This window comes from Barbatula barbatula (assembly GCF_947034865.1).
Source record: "Barbatula barbatula genome assembly, chromosome: 19".
Taxonomy (NCBI): Eukaryota; Metazoa; Chordata; class Actinopteri; order Cypriniformes; family Nemacheilidae; genus Barbatula; species Barbatula barbatula.
Genome location: NC_136782.1, coordinates 1,316,744 through 1,336,254, shown reverse-complemented (window position 1 = coordinate 1,336,254; position 19,511 = coordinate 1,316,744). Strand labels below are relative to the sequence as shown.

The 19,511-nt window shown below is 39.4% G+C and overlaps 1 protein-coding gene across 7 annotated transcripts in view; it reads left to right on the top strand.

Annotated features, from left to right (window-relative positions):
* mfrp (membrane frizzled-related protein) overlaps positions 1 to 18,041 on the top strand; it is a 41,123-nt gene extending 23,082 nt beyond the window's left edge. For 6 of the 7 annotated variants that reach the window (XM_079480739.1, XM_079480744.1, XM_079480738.1 and 3 more), the window contains 3 exons: positions 7,880 to 8,014; positions 17,109 to 17,236; positions 17,330 to 18,041. In XM_079480739.1, the coding sequence (XP_079336865.1) occupies positions 7,880 to 8,014; positions 17,109 to 17,236; positions 17,330 to 17,554 (488 nt within the window). In that variant the 3' untranslated portion in view covers positions 17,555 to 18,041. The remainder of the gene's footprint in view (positions 1 to 7,879; positions 8,015 to 17,108; positions 17,237 to 17,329) is intronic. The other variant, XM_079480740.1, reaches the window with a different exon arrangement.
* The last annotated feature ends 1,470 nt before the right edge of the window (positions 18,042 to 19,511 follow it).

Here is a 19,511-nt window from a genome sequence, read left to right as displayed (position 1 = left end):
CCTTGGCATTGTTAACGTGATGCTCTTACCACTGAGCTTCTGACTCAAAGGCAGAAATTTGTGTTGTGTGTTGTAATGTTATGCCATACGGGACCGGGGGCACAGGGCATGCATTAACAGTGCCAGTGGGGCTATAACAGCCTTAGCCAATGGGTTAGCGTGAGTGGTTGCATTGATTTTGGAATTGTGTTGTGTAATGTTGTGTGTAGCAAGGTTCAATTAAAGGAAGGAAGGAGGCGGGAACTGGTGAACAAAAAACAACTTTTAATAAAATAAACAAACAACAAAACAAAAGTAAAATGCTCCGTCACGGTTGACTGCCGGCCGATCAAACACACTAACACAAACAAAAAGTCCAGGCCTGGTTCTCTCCGTGAAAAATGCGAGAATGGATTTCAGTGTAGGCGAGATCAGAGAGTCGGACTCGTGACCAGAGGGCTGCCTGTTTGATTGATTGAGGTAGATAGACACAGCATGGGCTGCCAGATGACCTTGCAACAAAGCAACACACACCCAGGTCTGATCAACCTGCAGTGGGCCTCCCTTGGCTGAGGGTGTCTTGTAAAGGGCCGAAACACCCAATGAGGCTAAGGTGCACAACTGACGATGTGTCGCATCGATGGGAACCATACAACGGGCATCATAAGCAGCACCTCACCAAAAGGCATCAGTCCCCCAGGATAATGGATTTGATTAAAGTGGGACACACAACTCATGAGAAGTCTCTCTGATAATAGCAAGGAACAATAAGTATGCTATGTATAACACAGAGGATGCCTACCCGACAAACATATAGTGATACCTCCGACCTTCTTTTCCATATTCTTGACTGCTTCCTCTTGTAATGCACAAGGCATGGGAAATGTCCTATTGGGCAATTAAACTGTGCTGAAATAGTGGGATTATAACACCAAATCCTAGAAAGTGCATCTGTGCAATACTGGAATTGACAAGTCTAACTTTAAATCTGTCCTTTTAATGTATAATTCTCACATTTGTAATACTTCGGTCAGTTAATAATACAACTTTACAGGTACTGGTCATATAATTAGAATATCATAAAAAAGTTGATTTATTTCAAACATTCAAAAAGTGAAACTTGTATATTATATTAATTCATTACGCACAGACTGATATATTTCAAATGTTTATTTCTTTTAATTTTGATGATTATAACTGACAACTAAGGAAAATCCAAAATTCAGTATCTCAGAACATTTGAATATTGTGAAAAGGTTAAATATTGAAGACACCTGGGGCCTGTACCATGAAGGTGGTTTAGGTGGCTAGCCAGCTATGTTTCAGTTTAGTTTGTGCCAACCTTGGGTTTTAGGTACCATGAGAGTCGCTCGGCTTTATTCGGTGTTCGTCGCCATGGTTTCTTACGCTGCACGGCTAACCTGCTCCGGGGCAGGCTATGTTCTGGATTCAAGATCTCAGACTGAAGTTTGACCAATCAGCTGTGAGCAAAGAAACATATAGGTGACGTAACTGACTCACAGTGCGTGTTAGAATGGCTAGTTATTTTTTATACTGTTTAATAAAATAAAAATACTAATATAAAAATATATATTACAAATATAAAATAAAATATTGTTTACTATATAGGTAAAATCTGATTTTACAGATTTGCTGGCTTTCCCTTACACTCACATGAAATTCAATTTATTTACTTATATTCCACTTCTATTGTATCACGTGTATTTGCATTGCAGTTTTTACATTCTTGTCTGTGGTGCAGAACATCTAGAAACACTTTCAGTTTCACTGTATTAGGACATTTTTCTTTGTCCTGAACCGTAGTTTTTATTAAGGCTTCAATGAAATGACTGACCCTGGAAAATGGCGCAAAGTCTATTAAATGTAAAGGCTTATGTATTCTGTTGTAAAAGCAGGCCGTTTTATTAAGTGTAATTCTTATATTTTCTTCCGCTTCTCTGTGTTGCAGAACACACCGCTATTTTATAATTCTGAGCTCCGTTGTCTTTCTGCAAAAAAATAAACTAGTTTTTTTCCTGCAGAGCATCATATCAGACTAAAAGGAGACCAACATGCAACCAGTCCGCGTTATTTTTTGGGCAACTTGTTTGACATGAACCATCAGTACACGGTGCATGTTTCATTTATTTTAAACACGTAAGATGTCAGAGTTTACAATGCAGACGCGGTGTGGTGTCATTTGCCTGTCAAAATAGCCGTTTACAGCTTTAACAAATTTGTAAGTTCAGAAATATATGAGAATTAACTTTATTTGCACGCGACTCCTCTCATGTGTACTCGGAAGGGAAATGATGAAGCAGATGTAAGGTTAACTTTCTTGCTTCTGCTGTCTGAATGCTTTTTGTCCGCACGCAGGTTAAAATTGCAATATGCGGGAGCTTCAATGAACTTTGTTGTAATATTTCTGTACGCATGCCTTACATAAAAAAAGTTGCCCGCAAGGACACGGACCCCTTAGTTCCACCGAGGACCCCGCGGATCCTGTTTGCCGTACAGCACTACAGTAAATGTGTGTAGGCTACTAGTCGTTTAATTTAACATTAACTCAATCAGCAGTGTTTCTGAAACACTTCTCTCTTGCGTAGACAGCAGAAACATATCACTCCATGGCTGAAATTCAATTTTGTGTTCATATTGTGGAAATCGCTTTATTCATTTATAATGCGATTGGTTTAGCCATGCTGACGTCACTCGTTCATGTGCACGCGCGCGCAAACTAATCTTAGCTTCAGGATCAAAGCTTGAGTTGACAAAGAAACTCCATGAGCTGCTTCATGGTACCAACAAAGCTTGATCACGTTGGTTCGGTTTTGTCAACCCAAAACTAATCCTGTAACCCTGAGTTTGTTCAGCTACATTCATGGTACAGGCCCCTGGTGCCACACTCTAATCAGCTAATTAACTCAAAACACATGCAAAGGGCCTTTAAATGGTCTCTCAGTCTAATTTTGTAGGCTACACAATCATTGGGAAGACTGCTGACATGACAGTTGTCCAAAAGACAACCATTGACTCCTTGCACAAGGAGGGCAAGACACAAAAGGTAATTGCCAGAGGCTGGCTATTCACAGAGCTCTGTCCAAGCACATTAATAGAGAGGCGAAGGGAAGGAAAAGATGTGGTAGATCAAAAGTGTACAAGCAATAGGGATATCCGCACCCTGGAGAGGATCGTGAAACAAAACCCATCCAAAAAGGTGGGGGAGATTCACAAAGAGTGGACTGCAGCTGGAGTCAGTGCTTCAAGAACCACTACGCACAGACGTATGCAAGACATGAGTTTCAGCTGTCGCATTCCTTGTGTCAAGCCACTCTTGAACAGACAGCGTCAGAAGCGTTTCGCCTGGGCTAAAGACAAAAAGGACTGGACTGCTGCTGAGTGGTCCAAAGTTATGTTCTCTGATGAAAGTAAATTTTGTATTTTCTTTGGAAATCAGGGTCCCAGAGACTGGAGGAAGAAAGGAGAGGCACACAATCCACATTGCTTGAGGTCCAGTGTAAAGTTTCCACAGTCTTTGATGGTTTGGGGTGCCACGTCATCTGCTGGTGTTGGTCCACTGTGTTTTCTGAGGTTCAAGGTCAACGCAGCCCTATACAAGGAAGTTTTAGAGCACTTCATGCTTCCTGCTGCTGACCAACTTTATGGAGATGCAGATTTCATTTTCCTACAGGACTTGGCACCTGCACACAGTGCCAAGGTAACCAGTACCTGGTTTAAGTCAAGTCAAGTCAGCTTTATTTATAATAGCGCTTTTTACAATTTGCATTGTTACTAAGCAGCTGTACAAGAAAACATTGACTATAAGTAAAACATAAAAGGTTATGGAAGTCAAAACACAGGTCAAATATCAGACACACAATAAATTCCTATATGCAGTGTTAATTAAATAAGACTATCAAATTCTAGCAGCCCCCCCGGCCAGGCAAACAGTGCAAAACAGTATGCAAACGGTGGCGAGGAACCCAAAACTCCATTGGAGGAGAAAAAAACCTCAGAGGGAAAGCAGGCCTGACCAGGGGATTCCAGTTCCCCTCTGGCAAAAACTGCTGCCTCTGCACAAGCTCGACAGTGCACGCACAACAAGGCAAAATAAAAAAAGTTAGATTTAAAATTATCATTAATAATCTAATAGCGGCTAAACTTTTGTAGAGTCGCCATATCCTTCGTCCAGCTTTATCATCAAAGCATTTGTCAGGTCTGGGTATGGATTGCGCCCTACCCGCATTAGTAACCTTGGAACAATGATACAAGACTGGCTGAGAGTAGAGTACTGTTCTGCACTCTTTGATGCAACAAATGCATCAGTTGTTATTGGAAGTGTTCCTGGTTTCCGGTTGATCTAACTAGTGCAGCCTAGATCTTTGAAATATATATATTATGATAGTGTTGTTTATGCAAGATTAAAAACTGACAAAGTGTGTCTGCCTCCCATACAGTGCAGGAAAGACTGTTCCAAAGTTTAGGCGCTAGATAGCAAAAGATTCTGCCGCCTGTACTTGATTTTGAAATTCTAGGTATTACCAACTGATCTGACACCTGAGAGCGTAGGGCATGTGATGGACTATAATACGTTAGAAGTTCTCTCAAGTAGTGAGGAGCTAAACCATGCAATGCTTTATAGGTAATAAGCAAGATTTTAAAGTTTATGCGATGCTTTATAGGTAACCAGTGCAAGGTTGACAGAACCGGGCTAATATGCTCATACTTTTTTGTACGTGTAAGAACTCGAGCTGCCGCATTTTGGACCAGTTGGAATTTTTTGTAATAGGCCTGCAGGGCAACCACCTAATAGTGCATTACAGTAATCTAGTCTTGATGTCATAAAGGCATGTATAAGCTTCTCTGCATCTGATGGTGACAGCCTATGACGTAGTTTAGATATATTTTTAAGATGGAAAAACGCAATTTTACAGATGTTGGCGACCTAGTTCTCAAATGACAGAGTACTATAGAATATAAAGCCAAGATTCTTAGCTGAAGATGAGGGTTTTATGGACTGTCATGATTCCGCTATCATGTCATGTTTATTCTTGGTCTTGCAGCGGAGTCATGGCATAGCCTTAGGTTTTGTGTGAGAAAGACATGGCTTTGTTTTGATTCTGACCTGCCATGTGCTTTCTCGTGTCTCGTCAGTGTTTCCCGCCCTTTTGTCTCGTTAGCCTTCCCATTAGTGTTTCATTACCTTCACCTGCCCCTTAGTAATTATCCTGTGTTTGTTCCCCTATTTAATGCCCTCTTGTCTATTGTCTTGTGCTCGTTCGTTGTACTTGTATGCTGTACTTGTTACCCCGTTGTAGAAGCCTGGTCTAGTGTCTTGTAAGCCTTGTCCTGACCTGACATTTAAGTTCAGTTGAGTTCTTGTTGAGTGTTTAGTTTTCAGTTTAACGTGTTAGTTATTGTGTACTGTCTTGTTACCCCCTCGTGGGTTTTTGTTTTGTTCCTGTTTCATTGTTTATTAAAGTCCTTGTTAACCCCTTCATCCCTGTTTTGCTGCCTGCACTTGGGTTCTCCTTACCACGTTCCTGACAATGGACGATCCATCAATAGTTAAGCAGTATTCTTGGTTGTTACGTAGGGCGGTTTTCGGTCCGATAAGTAACACTTCAGTTTTGTCCGAGTTCAGTAATAAAAAATTGCTACTCATCCACTTTTTAATATCGACTATGAATTCCACTATTCGATGGAATTGCTGTTTCATGAGGCTTTGAGGAAATATAAAGTTGTGTATCATCAGCATAACAGTGAAAGCTTACTCTGTGTCGCTTTATTTTTATCTCCTAGAGGTAGCATGTATAATGCGAAGAGCATAGGCCCTAAGACTGAGCCCTGTGGTACACCGTACTGGACTTGCGATTTGCGTGATACCTCAATGTTTATTGCTACATATTGAAAACATTCGCATAAATAAGATCTAAGCCATTTCAAAGCTATTTCCATAATACCGACATCATTTTCGAGTCTATGTAGGAGTGTGCTGTGGTCAATGCAGCACCAATAAGGAGATACAACCTCAGGTCAGACGCCATAAGCAGATCATTTGTAACTCTAATCAGAGCAGTCTCTGTACTGTGATGTGCTCTAAATTCCAGAGAAATCTTCATTAATCTCATTCCTTTGGAAGAAGGAGCATATTTCAGTTGAGACGTCTTTTTCCAGAACTTTAGATAAGAAAGGTAGATTCGAAATAGGTCTGTAGTTAACTAGTTCTCCAGGGTCCAGATGTTTTTTTTTGACAAGGGGCCTTATAACAGCCACCTTATATGCTTTAGGCACATGTCCTAATGTCAGAGATGAGTTAATAATGCTAAGTAGAGGATCTATAATTTCTGGGAGCATCTCTTTCAGTAGATTTGTAGGTATAGGGTATAGCATGCATGCAGTAGATTTAGATGATCTAATGATTTTAGATAGTTCATCGTGATCTATAGTAGAAAATAAACGAAATTTCTCCTTAGAGGCGCTGTAGTTAGTCGTTTGTTCAGCGAGTTTCACTTCTGGTTGCATAGTTATAATTTTTTCTTGAATATCTTGGATTTTATTTGTGAAATAGTTCATAAATTCATCACAGCTATGCTGGTATCCAGAATCAGAAGTCGCTGACGATTTATTTTTGGTTAATTTAGCCACTGTATCAAATAAAAACCTAGGGTTATGCTGGTTTTCTTCTATTAGTGATGAAAGGTAGGCAGATCTAGACGTTTTTAGGGCTTTCCTGTATTTTTTAATACTATCCTTCCAGGCTGTATGAAATACCTCTAATTTAGTTTTCTTAAAGTTGCGCTCCATTTTTCGTACCGCTTTATTTAGAGGACCATGGTATCCCTGTTCTTAATTGGCCAGCAAACTCGCCTGACCTTAACCCTATAGAAAATCTGTGGGGTATTGTGAAGAGGACGATGCGATATGCCAGACCCAACAATGCAGAAGAGCTGAAGGCTGATTGACTCTATGCCACGCCGCATTGCTGCAGTAATTCAGGCAAAAGGAGCCCCAACTTAGTATTGAGTGCTCTACATGCTTATACTTTTCATGGTCATACTTTTCAGTTGGCCAAGATTTCTAAAAGCCTTTCTTTGTATGGGTCTTACGTAATATTCAAATTTTCTGAGATACTGAATTTGAGATTTTCCTTAGTTGTCAGTTATAATCATCAAAATTTAAAGAAATAAACATTTGAAATATATCAGTCTGTGTGTAATGAATGAATATAATATACAAGTTTCACTTTTTGAATGAAATTAGTTTAATAAATAAACTTTTTGATGATATTCTAATTATATGACCAGCACCTGTATGTAGTTTTATATTATTTGTTTGAATGAATTTAGAGAGCCATTTCATTTCTATCATTGAATCACTATAAGGTTGATATAGAAAGTAATTAGTAATAAATAATTAAATACTTTTTGGAGAGAGTAATTTGTACAGTAATCTAATTACACTATTAAATATGTAATTAGTATCTAGTTTTCAGAGTAATTTGCCCAACACTGTTCAAGATTAGCATGGATAGCCTAAATTTGTATTCAGTCTTTACATTTGTTGAAAACTGTTTATATATGATTTTGTGTCTCATTTTGTGACCAATTTTAGAAAACAGGCATATAATGAAGGCATATGTAACTGAGTTCAGCTGTTATTTCAAACTGCTGCCATAAAAAATAAGAAATATATACAAAGTAGTGTAATACTGTTAAGCCTTATGCAAATATTCTTCCAAAAATGATTGTGTCCAGCAGAATAACATAATGTATACATGTCTGCAACAACTTGAGAGTGAGTAAATGATGACAGCATTTTGACATAAGGAAGAACACGACTTTGTTTTGATTTCATGGGGACTAAATCAAGTAAATTTTTCATGTATTTCTTCTTTAAGAAACATGCAGTCCAACAAAGTTTTCCTGTAGCACTGGAGAATGTCTTCACCAGGACTGGCTGTGTGATGGATGGAGAGATTGTCCAGATGGTGCAGATGAACACAACTGCATAAACACAACCTACCCTTCTTTCAGTGAGAATGCATTAGCTAAATATACATTTTCTTTATCCTTTTGGCTTCCTGGGGCCCGTTTTAATAAGGAGGTTCAACCAACACAGAGTTAAAATGTGAACTGGGTAGATTTACACCGATATGCAAAATGTTGAGTTTTTGGTTCTATGAACTCTGGGTAGGCTTACCTTGACTACGACTAAGACAAGCAATGATCAATGGAGCTCGGATATTACGATTCACCATGGCGACGTCACCAATAAAAGCAACATGGCAGCAGAAAACATACAGTGGATTTACTGAAAATGACTTTAAATAATTAAATAGACCAATAAACAAATACATGAATAATTAAATGAATAAAACAACCGAAATAAGTATAATAATAAATGATAAAAACAATCTTATGTTCTCACTCCCCATCAGTGCTCTAGTTAAGCTAATGTTTAGTCATGGTGTATTGGACACCTGTAGAGCTCTTGTGCAAAGTAAGACTGATGGCTGATTTAAACCCCGATCTGAATTGGAATGGCTCGTTTTTTACAATGTTTTTTATCTTCATCAATTAATTTTTGTCTGTATTTATTAATGCATTTTATTTGTACTCTTTATAAAGTCATTTCTCATCGTCCATAGAAAATTATGCTCTGATGTAATACACGTACGATGGCTGATGTTATTGATGTAAGGATTGATGAGATATATTTTGATAAATCTAAAGAAAAAGGGTACTTTTTAAATAAAAATCCACATTGAAAAAAAGGACAAAATTCCACTCTGGTTCTAAATTGGTCTTCTGAAATCAAAGTACATCCCTATGAATGGATGCAGCCTCTTCATGTACTGAATCCTCTATAAAAGAAAATGACATTAGTCACGGAGATGGTTAAGTTTGCAGATTAAGTTACAATGGCTACTGACTCTGAGTATAAGTAAACTAACCTTTATTGTAGCTCAGTGGTTAGAGCATGGCACTAGCAATGCCAAGGTTCTGGTTTTGATCCCAGGGGTTGCACATACTTAGAATCAAATGTATAGGACACTGCAATGTAAGTTGTTTTGGATAAAAGTGTCTGCCAAATGCGCAAATTTATTTTAGTAATGGTCTTGATTTACCCCGCTTTCTCTGGTTTGACATAACTCGCAATCTGTAACGGATGCCAGTAATGAGGAGTTTCCCTCATTTCAGGGTTAATATACACAGAGTTTTAACTAAACCTCCTTTCTAAAACGGGCCCCTGATCTAGATCTGCTATAATTAACAAGCTTTCTCAAAGAAAATATGAACATTCACAAAACAATATGAAGTATTGCCATAACAATATCCGGTAAGGTGGGGTTGCGCTTTTAAGTGAAGGTTCACAGGACAAAGGCATCATATCTATAAAAACTGAAAAAGGTGAAATGCCTTGTGTCTTTACATGGTGCACATTGTTTTTATATATGACAATACAAAGGACAAACGAGTCATATGTTTAAAAACTTAAAACATGGCCCATTATAAATCCAGCGTTTTACTAAGATTAATTTGTGAGACATCCTGGTGTAAAGTGACTTTCCAGGTCGCTGCTTGTGGCCATTCCAGGTCAGTGCATGTCTCATTCCCGTCCAGTGCATGCGGCCGTGTCCTGCCGGCTATCCAGTCCGTGTCCTGCCTTTGTTTGCACTCTTGTGTTCCCTTGGACTCTTGTGCTTCCCCGTTTTGGTTTATTGTGTTATCATGTCGCCTAGTTTTTGTCACAGTCTGTCTCGTCTTATTTGTGCCTTGAGGAGCATCAGGATGCTTCTCCTTAAGGAGGGGATTCTGTCATGATTCTGCCGCATCATGTCGTGTTTCTCTTGGTTTAGTGGCAGGTTCACTCACTAAACTAATACACCACGGGAACTCACCCAAACACCACATTGAACCAGTACAAGACAGAAGACACAAGGGCATTAAATAAGGGACCAAATCAAGAGGGGAACAGGTGTAGGGCATGAATCAATAACGAGGAAACGAGAGGATGGGAACAGAGACCAGACCAGAGAGAGTGTATGGAAGGCCATAAGGGCCATAACTGCCTCTCTCCACACAAGACATGGGACTCTGTCATGATCCTGCCACTTAACCAAGAGTAACATGATGCGGCAGAATCATGACACTTGCGTAGGAAAATAACAAACCCCCCAATCTAAGCAGATAATTCATGCACAGTATTACTACACGCCCAAGTGCTACTCTACGCGTGTTCTAAGGGGCGGGACACTGCAATGTATTATATAATTTAATTTTTTCAATGTTACATTGGCTCAAATACCACAAGGGCGTACAGAGTGAGGGGGGGCAGTGTTTCATAAATTCTGTGTTCATAATCTAAGTACTACATATACAGTTACGTTTAGATTATAAACGCTGGTATTTGAACTAGAATGTGAAATTGAATGCATGAAAGGCAGGGATAGTGGTTAGTCGAAACATCTAACTTGATGGAAATATGTGCTAACTAAGATTAGAGAATAGCGTCATCTGATTTAGATAAGCAATGTTTGAAATTGCATTCATCAAGATGATTAAAACAAAAAAATACAAATCAACTCGCTTCACAGTCATCTGTCGGTCTCAGAGTCTGCTGAGCAGACGAAGGAATCCCTCTACAGCCGGAATACATACTCTGGGAAACCTCATAAATCGGGACACGCCAATGCCTGGACCATCACGTCCGGGTATGTGAACGCAGGATATCGAAAACTTTATAGTATAATATCATATGTACATTGTATTGTGACAAATTATACTAGTCTGAATGAATCTTGAATGCAGAGCAAAAGTGCTTCAATATTAGGGCTGAACGATACATCAAATTGTCATCGTCATCGCGTTATGAACTCATCGCAACAGACAGCCTGACACAATGAATAAAGGAAAACAGTTTATAATAAACGTTTGACCTATCACGTTTAGCCCTGAAGACATGGTTGGTGCGTTTATGCTATTTGGCCCTTCAGGTGAAGCCCAAGGAAGTTTCAGCTACACTCAGTTTGATTTGTGAGGTGTCTGTCAATTTAGTTGCGAGCGTGTGCCTTTATACGATGGCGGAGGAAGGAGAGAAGAGTGAGGTAAATGTGGTGGCTGACGAAGACCTTGTGGTGAAAAAGAACAGCACTTCAGCTATATGGAATTATTTTGGATTTAGGAGAGATGATACGTTACAAACACAGGTACTGTGTAAAACATGCCGAACAGTGGTGGCAACTTCAAGAGAAAACACGACCAGCCTCCATCACCACCTGCAATACAATCATAAAGACCTACAGGAACAATTCAAAACTAGCCAAACAACAAAACCAAAAACATCGAGTAGCAAATCTAAAACTTTACCATCACTACAACAGCAGTCAATTTCTCAGAGTTTGGCGAGTGTGACTCCTTATGACACAACATCCAAACGCCACAGAGAAATCACAGTGGCTATAACTCGTTATTTGGCGAAAGACATGATGCCTATAAACACAGTGATTAAAGATGGTTTTGTGAGCCTGATAACCAATTTGGACCGAAGATACCAGATTCCATCAGACTTATTTTTCGCAAGTCGCCATTTCAAAAATGTATGATACATGCAGGGAGACTGTGGAATTGGAACTGAGTCAAGTTGAACACTACGCGTGTACCACAGATCTTTGGTCCAGTCGAACGACAGAGCCTTACTGTGCACTTTTTGGATCAAGACTTTGAACTGAAAATGCAATGTTGACAGACAGCCTACTTCCCCGGACAGCACACCGCAGAAAACATTGCCTGTGGACTAAGTGATGCTTTGGCCAGCTGGCATTTGTGGGAAGAGACGCTGCTTTGCATCACCACCAACGGGGCAAACGTGGTGAAAGCCACAGAACTCCACCACTGGGTCAGAGTTCAGTGCTTTGGCCATAGGCTGCATCTTGCCATTGGTAAGTGTAAATGATATGTGCTTTACGTAAGGGATGATGTAGAGCGAGGCGGTCATCGCAATATTAAACAATGTTATCGCACATTGCAGCTTTTACTCATATCGTGCAGCCATATTCCTAATAAGTTGAAATATTTATTTATTTAATTACCCAGTGTTTCTAATAAATCTCCTTACTGCACTCATTCATTTTCCTGCATTTGGACCAACATATAAACTATTACTTTATGGGAATTCATTCGATTCCATTTTTCCCAATTCTCTGCCATCTCTCCTGTTCTGTCATTGACTTGAGGGTGGCAGCAACAGCCAATCACAATGGGAGTTCCAGAAAAGAGCAGGGCCATTTGCATTTGTTGTCAATAAATCGCAGTGTCCCGCCCCTTAGTGCCAAAAGTCAAAATTACTTGCACGTGTGAAGAATCCCTGCTAGCGCGCGTAGAGTAGCATTTCAAAACTCCAGGCTTTTGATTAACTAAATCCACCAAAGGGGGTATAGCTTTCTTATACGTAGCACCTAAACTCTGAAATAGCCTTCCCGATACTATTCGAGGGTCAGACACACTCTCCCAATTTAAATCAATTTTTTTACACCAGACCCAGATGAACGTCATATGCCCATCCCTAACTAGGGATCACGCCAGCTACATCTGAAAATCCTGTGCCATTCTCCTGCGAGAGCCGACTGACTGAACCATCTAAGCTCCAGCTCAGGCAATTCCATCACCAACCAAGAGCAAAGACAAAATAAGACAAAATGTAGATTCATTAAAATTTTGATTAGTTTCAACAAATTACATTTCCTAAATCACAACTAATAAGCTCTCCCTATTTTTCATAAACATTTATTCAGTAACCTTTAATCAAAGTCACAGAGTTCAGCTCTGCTTTCAACACCATCATTCCATCACTGCTCCAGATTAACCTACACAAACTATCTGCTCCTGGTTCGATTTGTCAGTGGATCAACAGCTTTCTGAGAGATAGACAGCAGTTATTGAGAAAGGAGAAACTCACATCCCGAATTCCGCACAATCAGCACTCATGCCCCCCAGTGGTATCTTCTCTCACCACTGGTCTTCTCCCTCTACACCAATGACTGTACTTATGAAGTTTGACAGCAGATGGCAATGAGTTATAGAAAGATAGGAGATTTCACAGCTATAAGACTGGTGCAGTCACAATAATCTGGAGCAAAACTGGAAATAATCATGGACTTCAGGAGAAACCCCTCTGTACCCCCACCCTCTCACCATCACCGACAGCACTTTGACAGCAGTGGACTCATTCAGGTTCCAGGGCACCACCATCTAACAAGACCTGAAGTGGGACAATAAAATTGGCTCCATTGCTAATGTGGCGGGTGACACAAGGGCAGTAAGGGGATTTCTTAAAGTATTACAATTGATAGGATTGTACCATTCACACTCAGACTACGCCACTCTGGGAATTTCACCCAAAGAATTAGAATAAACCCCAACAAAAGGCATACACAGGTTCGTATCACTCAGTGTCAGGGACATGGGTCATCGTACAAAAATATAATTTTATTGACAATATTTAAAAGAGAACAGTATAAGAAGGATATTAGGGACTTTGCTCAGATTCAATGAACCCCTACAAGTGTTGGAACCAGGTCCAGGCAGGGACGAGAGGCACAGAGGCAGACAGTCGTGGTGCGCCACCCGCAGATGCAGGACCACTTCACTGTGCACACACGCACGCACACGCAGAGAAAGATACCATCACCCCAATAAGAATCATTTTGCCCCTGGTGCTCAGGCCCTGCTAACACACACACAAAAGAGATACATCAAATACAGAAAATCCCTTTGATAGATGGGAGGATCATTCAGGCTCAAACTAAAATCTAAATAACCAATATATAACTAATAAATTGAAGTAAACAGTTGGTTCAAACTAAACCCGAATGTCAATGGCGACAAAATATATGAAGAAATCAATAAAAGAAACAAAGCAAACTCCAGACAAAATTATTAATCAAACAAACCAGTCAAGCAATTTGAAACAAAATAGGGTTAAAGAAATAAACTTATTTCGAAAAGATAATTAGAAAACAGATCATTTAACTTTAGAAACAAAATTAAATACAAATGAAAAAGCAAGAAAAACTCAAAATAAAGTGGAATGGAAGAAGAGCAAAGATTGCGGTTTAGATTTTAGCACCAATCTTTGTAGCTAATAGCAGTCCAACGAAAACTATACAAAACAAAATGCTAGAAATCAACTGAAATTGCAATTGAATCAGTTGACGGTTAACCATTGAAACAGGACCGGAACAGAAACAGCACTGCGGCCGTAAATGAACACGGAGCACCCCGACTGGAATACAGTTATAGCCCTTTACGGACCTATAAACAGGGCCCTATAAACAACATGAGATTGTTACTCTGCCAGATAACTTCTCTTAACTTAATACATACACATAAAACTAATACACACCGATCGTCGAGGAAAATGAAACGTAGCTTTCTCTGGAGGGGAACTCTCACAACTGAGAAAGGGTATGGATTAGGTTCTCACGACTGAGAAAGGGTATGGATTAGGTTCTCACGACTTAGAAAGGGTATGGATTAGGACACATTCTTAAATACAAACTGGCACTTCAAAACACGCCTTTCATACAACGGAGCACGATTAGCAAGATATTTGCAACCTCTCCCTACCTTCTTCAGTATCCACATCTAGTACACGCATCCAGTACATGCAAACAATAACAATCGTAAGGAGCTTGTGCAGCGGTAGACAAAAGCACGCTCTCCATAGCAAAGCGGTGTCTCTAAAAGGTACATTAAAAGAATGCACTTCACATAACTAAATGCACTTCATGAGCTAAAAACAACTAGCAGCGCCTTCTTACCAGCTCGGGTGCTCGCATCCGGTTTCCAGGAAGCAGTTACGGAAGCGCATTAACGACGCAGCGATTCCAAACATGACGCCTGACAAGCGGTAAATGCGTTGCTGTTTTAAAGCCCAGGCGCACAGATGATAGGCTAGAATGGCCATCAATTACAATGATGAAACACAGAAACGCCCTTCCTGCCACACTAAAAAACAGCCAAGGTTGTACTTCTTACATCAGTGGAAGAAGTTCAATCTACCAGAAATACTCATTGGTGCATCCCTGCCCACCCTATAAGAACTGTATACATCTAGAGTGAGAAAAAGGGCTCAGGAAGTCACTCTGGACCCCTCACATTCAAGCCATCATCTCCTAGAACTGTTGCCAATTATGTTTTTTATTTGCATATATATATATATATATATACACACACACCTAAAGGATTATTAGGAACACCATACTAATACTGTGTTTGACCCCCTTTCGCCTTCAGAACTGCCTTAATTCTACGTGGGATTGATTCAACAAGGTGCTGAAAGCATTCTATAGAAATGTTGGCCCATATTGATAGGATGGCATCTTGCAGTTGGAGATTTGTGGGATGCACATCCAGTGCACCAATCTCCCGTCCACCACATCCCAAAGATGCTCTTTTGGGTTGAGATCTGGTGACTGTGGGGGCCATTTTAGTATAGTGAACTCCTTGTCATGTTCAAGAAACCAATTTGAAATGATTCGAGCTTTGTGACATGGTGCATTATCCTGCTGGAAGTAGCCATCAGAGGATGGGTACATGGTGGTCATATAGGTATGGACATGGTCAGAAACAATGCTCAGGTAGGTCGTGGCATTTAAACGATGCCCAATTGGCACTAAGGGGCCTAAAGTGTGCCAAGAAAACATCCCCCACACCATTACACTACAAGGCATTTTCGCACACAGGACAGCCGCATACTGGATGTTTTCCCTTTTCACACCATTCTTTGTAAACCCTAGAAATGGTTGTGTGTGAAAATCCCAGTAATTGAGCAGATTGTGAAATACTCAAACCGGCCTGTCTGCCACCAACAACCATGCCACACTCAAAATAGCTTAAATCACCTTTCTTTCCCATTCTGACATTCAGTTTGGAGTTCAGGAGATCGTCTTTACCAGGACCACACCCCTAAATGCATTGAAGCAACTGCCATGTGATTGGTTGATTAGATAATTGCATTAATGAGAAATTGAACAGGTGTTCCTTATAATCCTTTAGGTGAGTTTGGTTTAAAAAAATGTAAATATTTTTTTATTATGTTATCATGTTGTTATTGTGTTAGTTAGCTGTATCTTTTGTTGTTATTATGGCCTAAATCAAAACAAACCAACTGCAGTTTGATTAATATTAATTCAATGCACAATAAAACAAATTTCATTTTGGAACCAAAATCTTCATAAATACAGGTCCTGTATATATATATTTATATACCGTATATATGCAAACATACTTGGCAATAAAGCTCTTCATGATTCTGATAAAACAGGCATAAAGAAATCCTTGACAAAGGTAAATGCACACACATCAGCAATATTATTCAATGTAAGTATTATATTATGTTATAATACCCACTGTAAATACCCATATTTAAACTCAACACATGCTTTTAAAGGTAATACACGTGTAAAAGCAACAACAAGCAATACTTTTGTGAATGCAATATTATTATAGAGTACAAAACACATGGTTTTATTGCAAGTTAAAAGTTAAAAGATTAGCAAAAGTTACAATAAGATACCTTATAAACACTGCCTGTATTAACTATTTTTTTGCAGGTTTTAATCGTACTGTTATAGTCATAGCTCCATTATGTATGCGTATCAAATTGTATGTAAGATGTGAGTTAATAATAGTAGCTGTTTAATTTTAGGATTTTGATATTCATAGCTATATTAAGTATTTGTGTAAAATTTTGTCAAATTTATGTTAGCAATAGTATCTGTGTGAATAAATGTCTGTACTGTAAATGGAAAGCCATGACAGGCATAATAAACAAAACATTATGTAAATTCAACCATGGGTAAGAAACGGGTTAAGCAATGTTACAAAAGAGATTACTTGCTTTTAGGTTTTGGTCTGTGGTTACTTCATGGTTAAAACTATTTTTAAAGTTGGTTGCTAGTCCATATTCCAAAGCATTCACCTCACCTCAAGATATTAGTTATCAATTGCCTCAGAAAACATAATATTATAGGCAAAAAAACTGAATGTTTAAACATTTATCTGAAAGAAAAATCAATGAGTACACAAATTATAATGCCATAATTTGAAAACTTTGTCTCTTAGCTTCATCTTGTGAGCCCATCCAGGTAGAAATATGCGGAGATTTAAGCTATAATCTCACCTCATTCCCAAACATCTGGCTTTCTATTTCTGATCAGAAAGAGGCTGCATCCCTTCTGCAAAAGTACAGGGTGAGAAAGTGTGTTCCCAATGACTTTGATTATATTTACAGTGTTAAAATATTATGTTTTTCATGTAGGACATTTGTTCTGATTTGGTTGTAGATGCTGATGGAGTTTGCATGTTTTGATGTTCTCCGCCAGCTAGTATGCGGTATGTTTTTGCCGAAATGTAGCCCACAAAGTGGAGTTGTGAAGCCATGCCAATCCATCTGCTCGACAGCGGAGCAGCAATGCAGTCAAGCCCTAAACATCCTCGGTTTGAACTGGCCCTTCAACTGTCAACTCCTGCCTAATTCACAGGATCCTATGCAGTGTTCACTTCCCTAGGACACACCAGAAAACTGTGCTGAGACCTTGACTAAAAGTGTATGGGTTGCTATATTACTAAACTCTGAAAATAAGATTCAATGCATACTTATGATATAGGTAATTATCCTTTTGTGGCCACTTTTCAATAATTCATTCAAAAGCGAGAAGCTCATGTGGTGGAAATTTTCATGAAGTGGGTTTCTTCATTCTAATCTAGACTGTCTATCCTGTTGTTGTTAAATTCCTTAGAAATGTTTTGCTATGTGGCAGACCACTCAGCTCCTTTGCCCTTGAGCAAAGACCAAGAGGTTCTGTTTAAGATAAGAGATGGCGACATATTTTTTGTATCCCACAGATACGTTCTTGCTCAAGGGAGGGGAGGGAAAGGGGTATCACGTGGGGATACTATAAAATCACTGTAAGCAGAGAAGGAGGGCACCTTCTCTCTGCACGATGCTTGTGATGCAGACTGAACGTCAATAAAATATCAAATATCTTGCAAGGTAACTCATGCTCTCTGTGTATTGCGTTTGTCAAAAGTTGACTCACCTAGATTAAGGAATAAGAAAATTCCACGACACTCACTTTTTGAAATGTGTTTACCATGCATCCAAATATTATATTAGCAATCTTCTTGATTAACAAAGTGCATCAACAAATGTTTCGGCCACACATGACCTTCTTCAGTGTTTTAGATTCTCTTGAATCTGTTCATCGTTATATCTAATTACTTACATATCAACATGTGTGTCAATAAACAATGAGGTATCAAGCAAATCGCAAGTCCAGTACGGTGTACCACAGGGCTCAGTCTTAGGGCCTATGCTCTTCGCATTATACATGCTACCTCTAGGAGATATAATAAAGCGACACGGAGTAAGCTTTCACTGTTATGCTGATGATACGCAACTTTATATTCCCTCGAAGCCTCATGAAACACAGCAATTCCATTGAATAGTGGAATGCATAGTCGATATAAAAAAGTGGATGAGTAACAATTTTTTATTACTGAACTCGGACAAAACTGAAGTGTTACTTATCGGCCCGAAAACCGCCCTACGTAACAACCAAGAATACTGCTTAACTATTGATGGATCTTCCATAAAACCCTCATCTTCAGCTAAGAATCTTGGCTTTATATTCGATAGTACTCTGAAATTTGAGAACCAGGTCGCCAACACCTGTAAAATTGCGTTTTTCCATCTTAAAAATATATCTAAACTACGTCATATGCTGTCACCATCAGATGCAGAGACGCTTATACATGCCTTTATGACATCAAGACTAGATTACTGTAATGCACTATTAGGTGGTTGCCCTGCAGGCCTATTACAAAAACTCCAACTGGTCCAAAATGTGGCAACTCGAGTTCTTACACGTACAAAAAAGTATGAGCATATTAGCCCGGTTCTGTCAACCTTGCACTGGTTACCTATAAAGCATCGCATAAATTTTAAAATCTTGCTTATTACCTATAAAGCCTTGCATGGTTTAGCTCCTCACTACTTGAGAGAACTTCTTACGTATTATAGTCCATCACGTGCACTACGCTCTCAGGCGTCAGGTCAGTTGGTAATACCTAGAATTTCAAAATCAAGTGCAGGCGGCAGATCCTTTTCTTATCTAGCGCCTAAACTTTGGAACAGTCTTCCCTGCAATGTCCGGGAGGCGGACACACTCTGTCAGTTTAAATCTAGACTAAAGACGCATCTTTTTAATCTTGCATACACTACATTATCATAATATATGTATTTCAAAGATCTAGGCTGCACTAGTTAGATCAACCGGAACCAGGGACACTTCCAATAACAACTGATGCATTTGTTGCATCAAAGAGTGCAGAACAGTACTCTACTCTCAGCCAGTCTTGTCTCATTGTTCCAAGATTACAAGAGCGGAGCGGGCAGGGCGCAATCCATTCCTAGACCTGACAAATGCTGGACGAAGGAAGTGACGTCCCTACAAAACTTCAGCC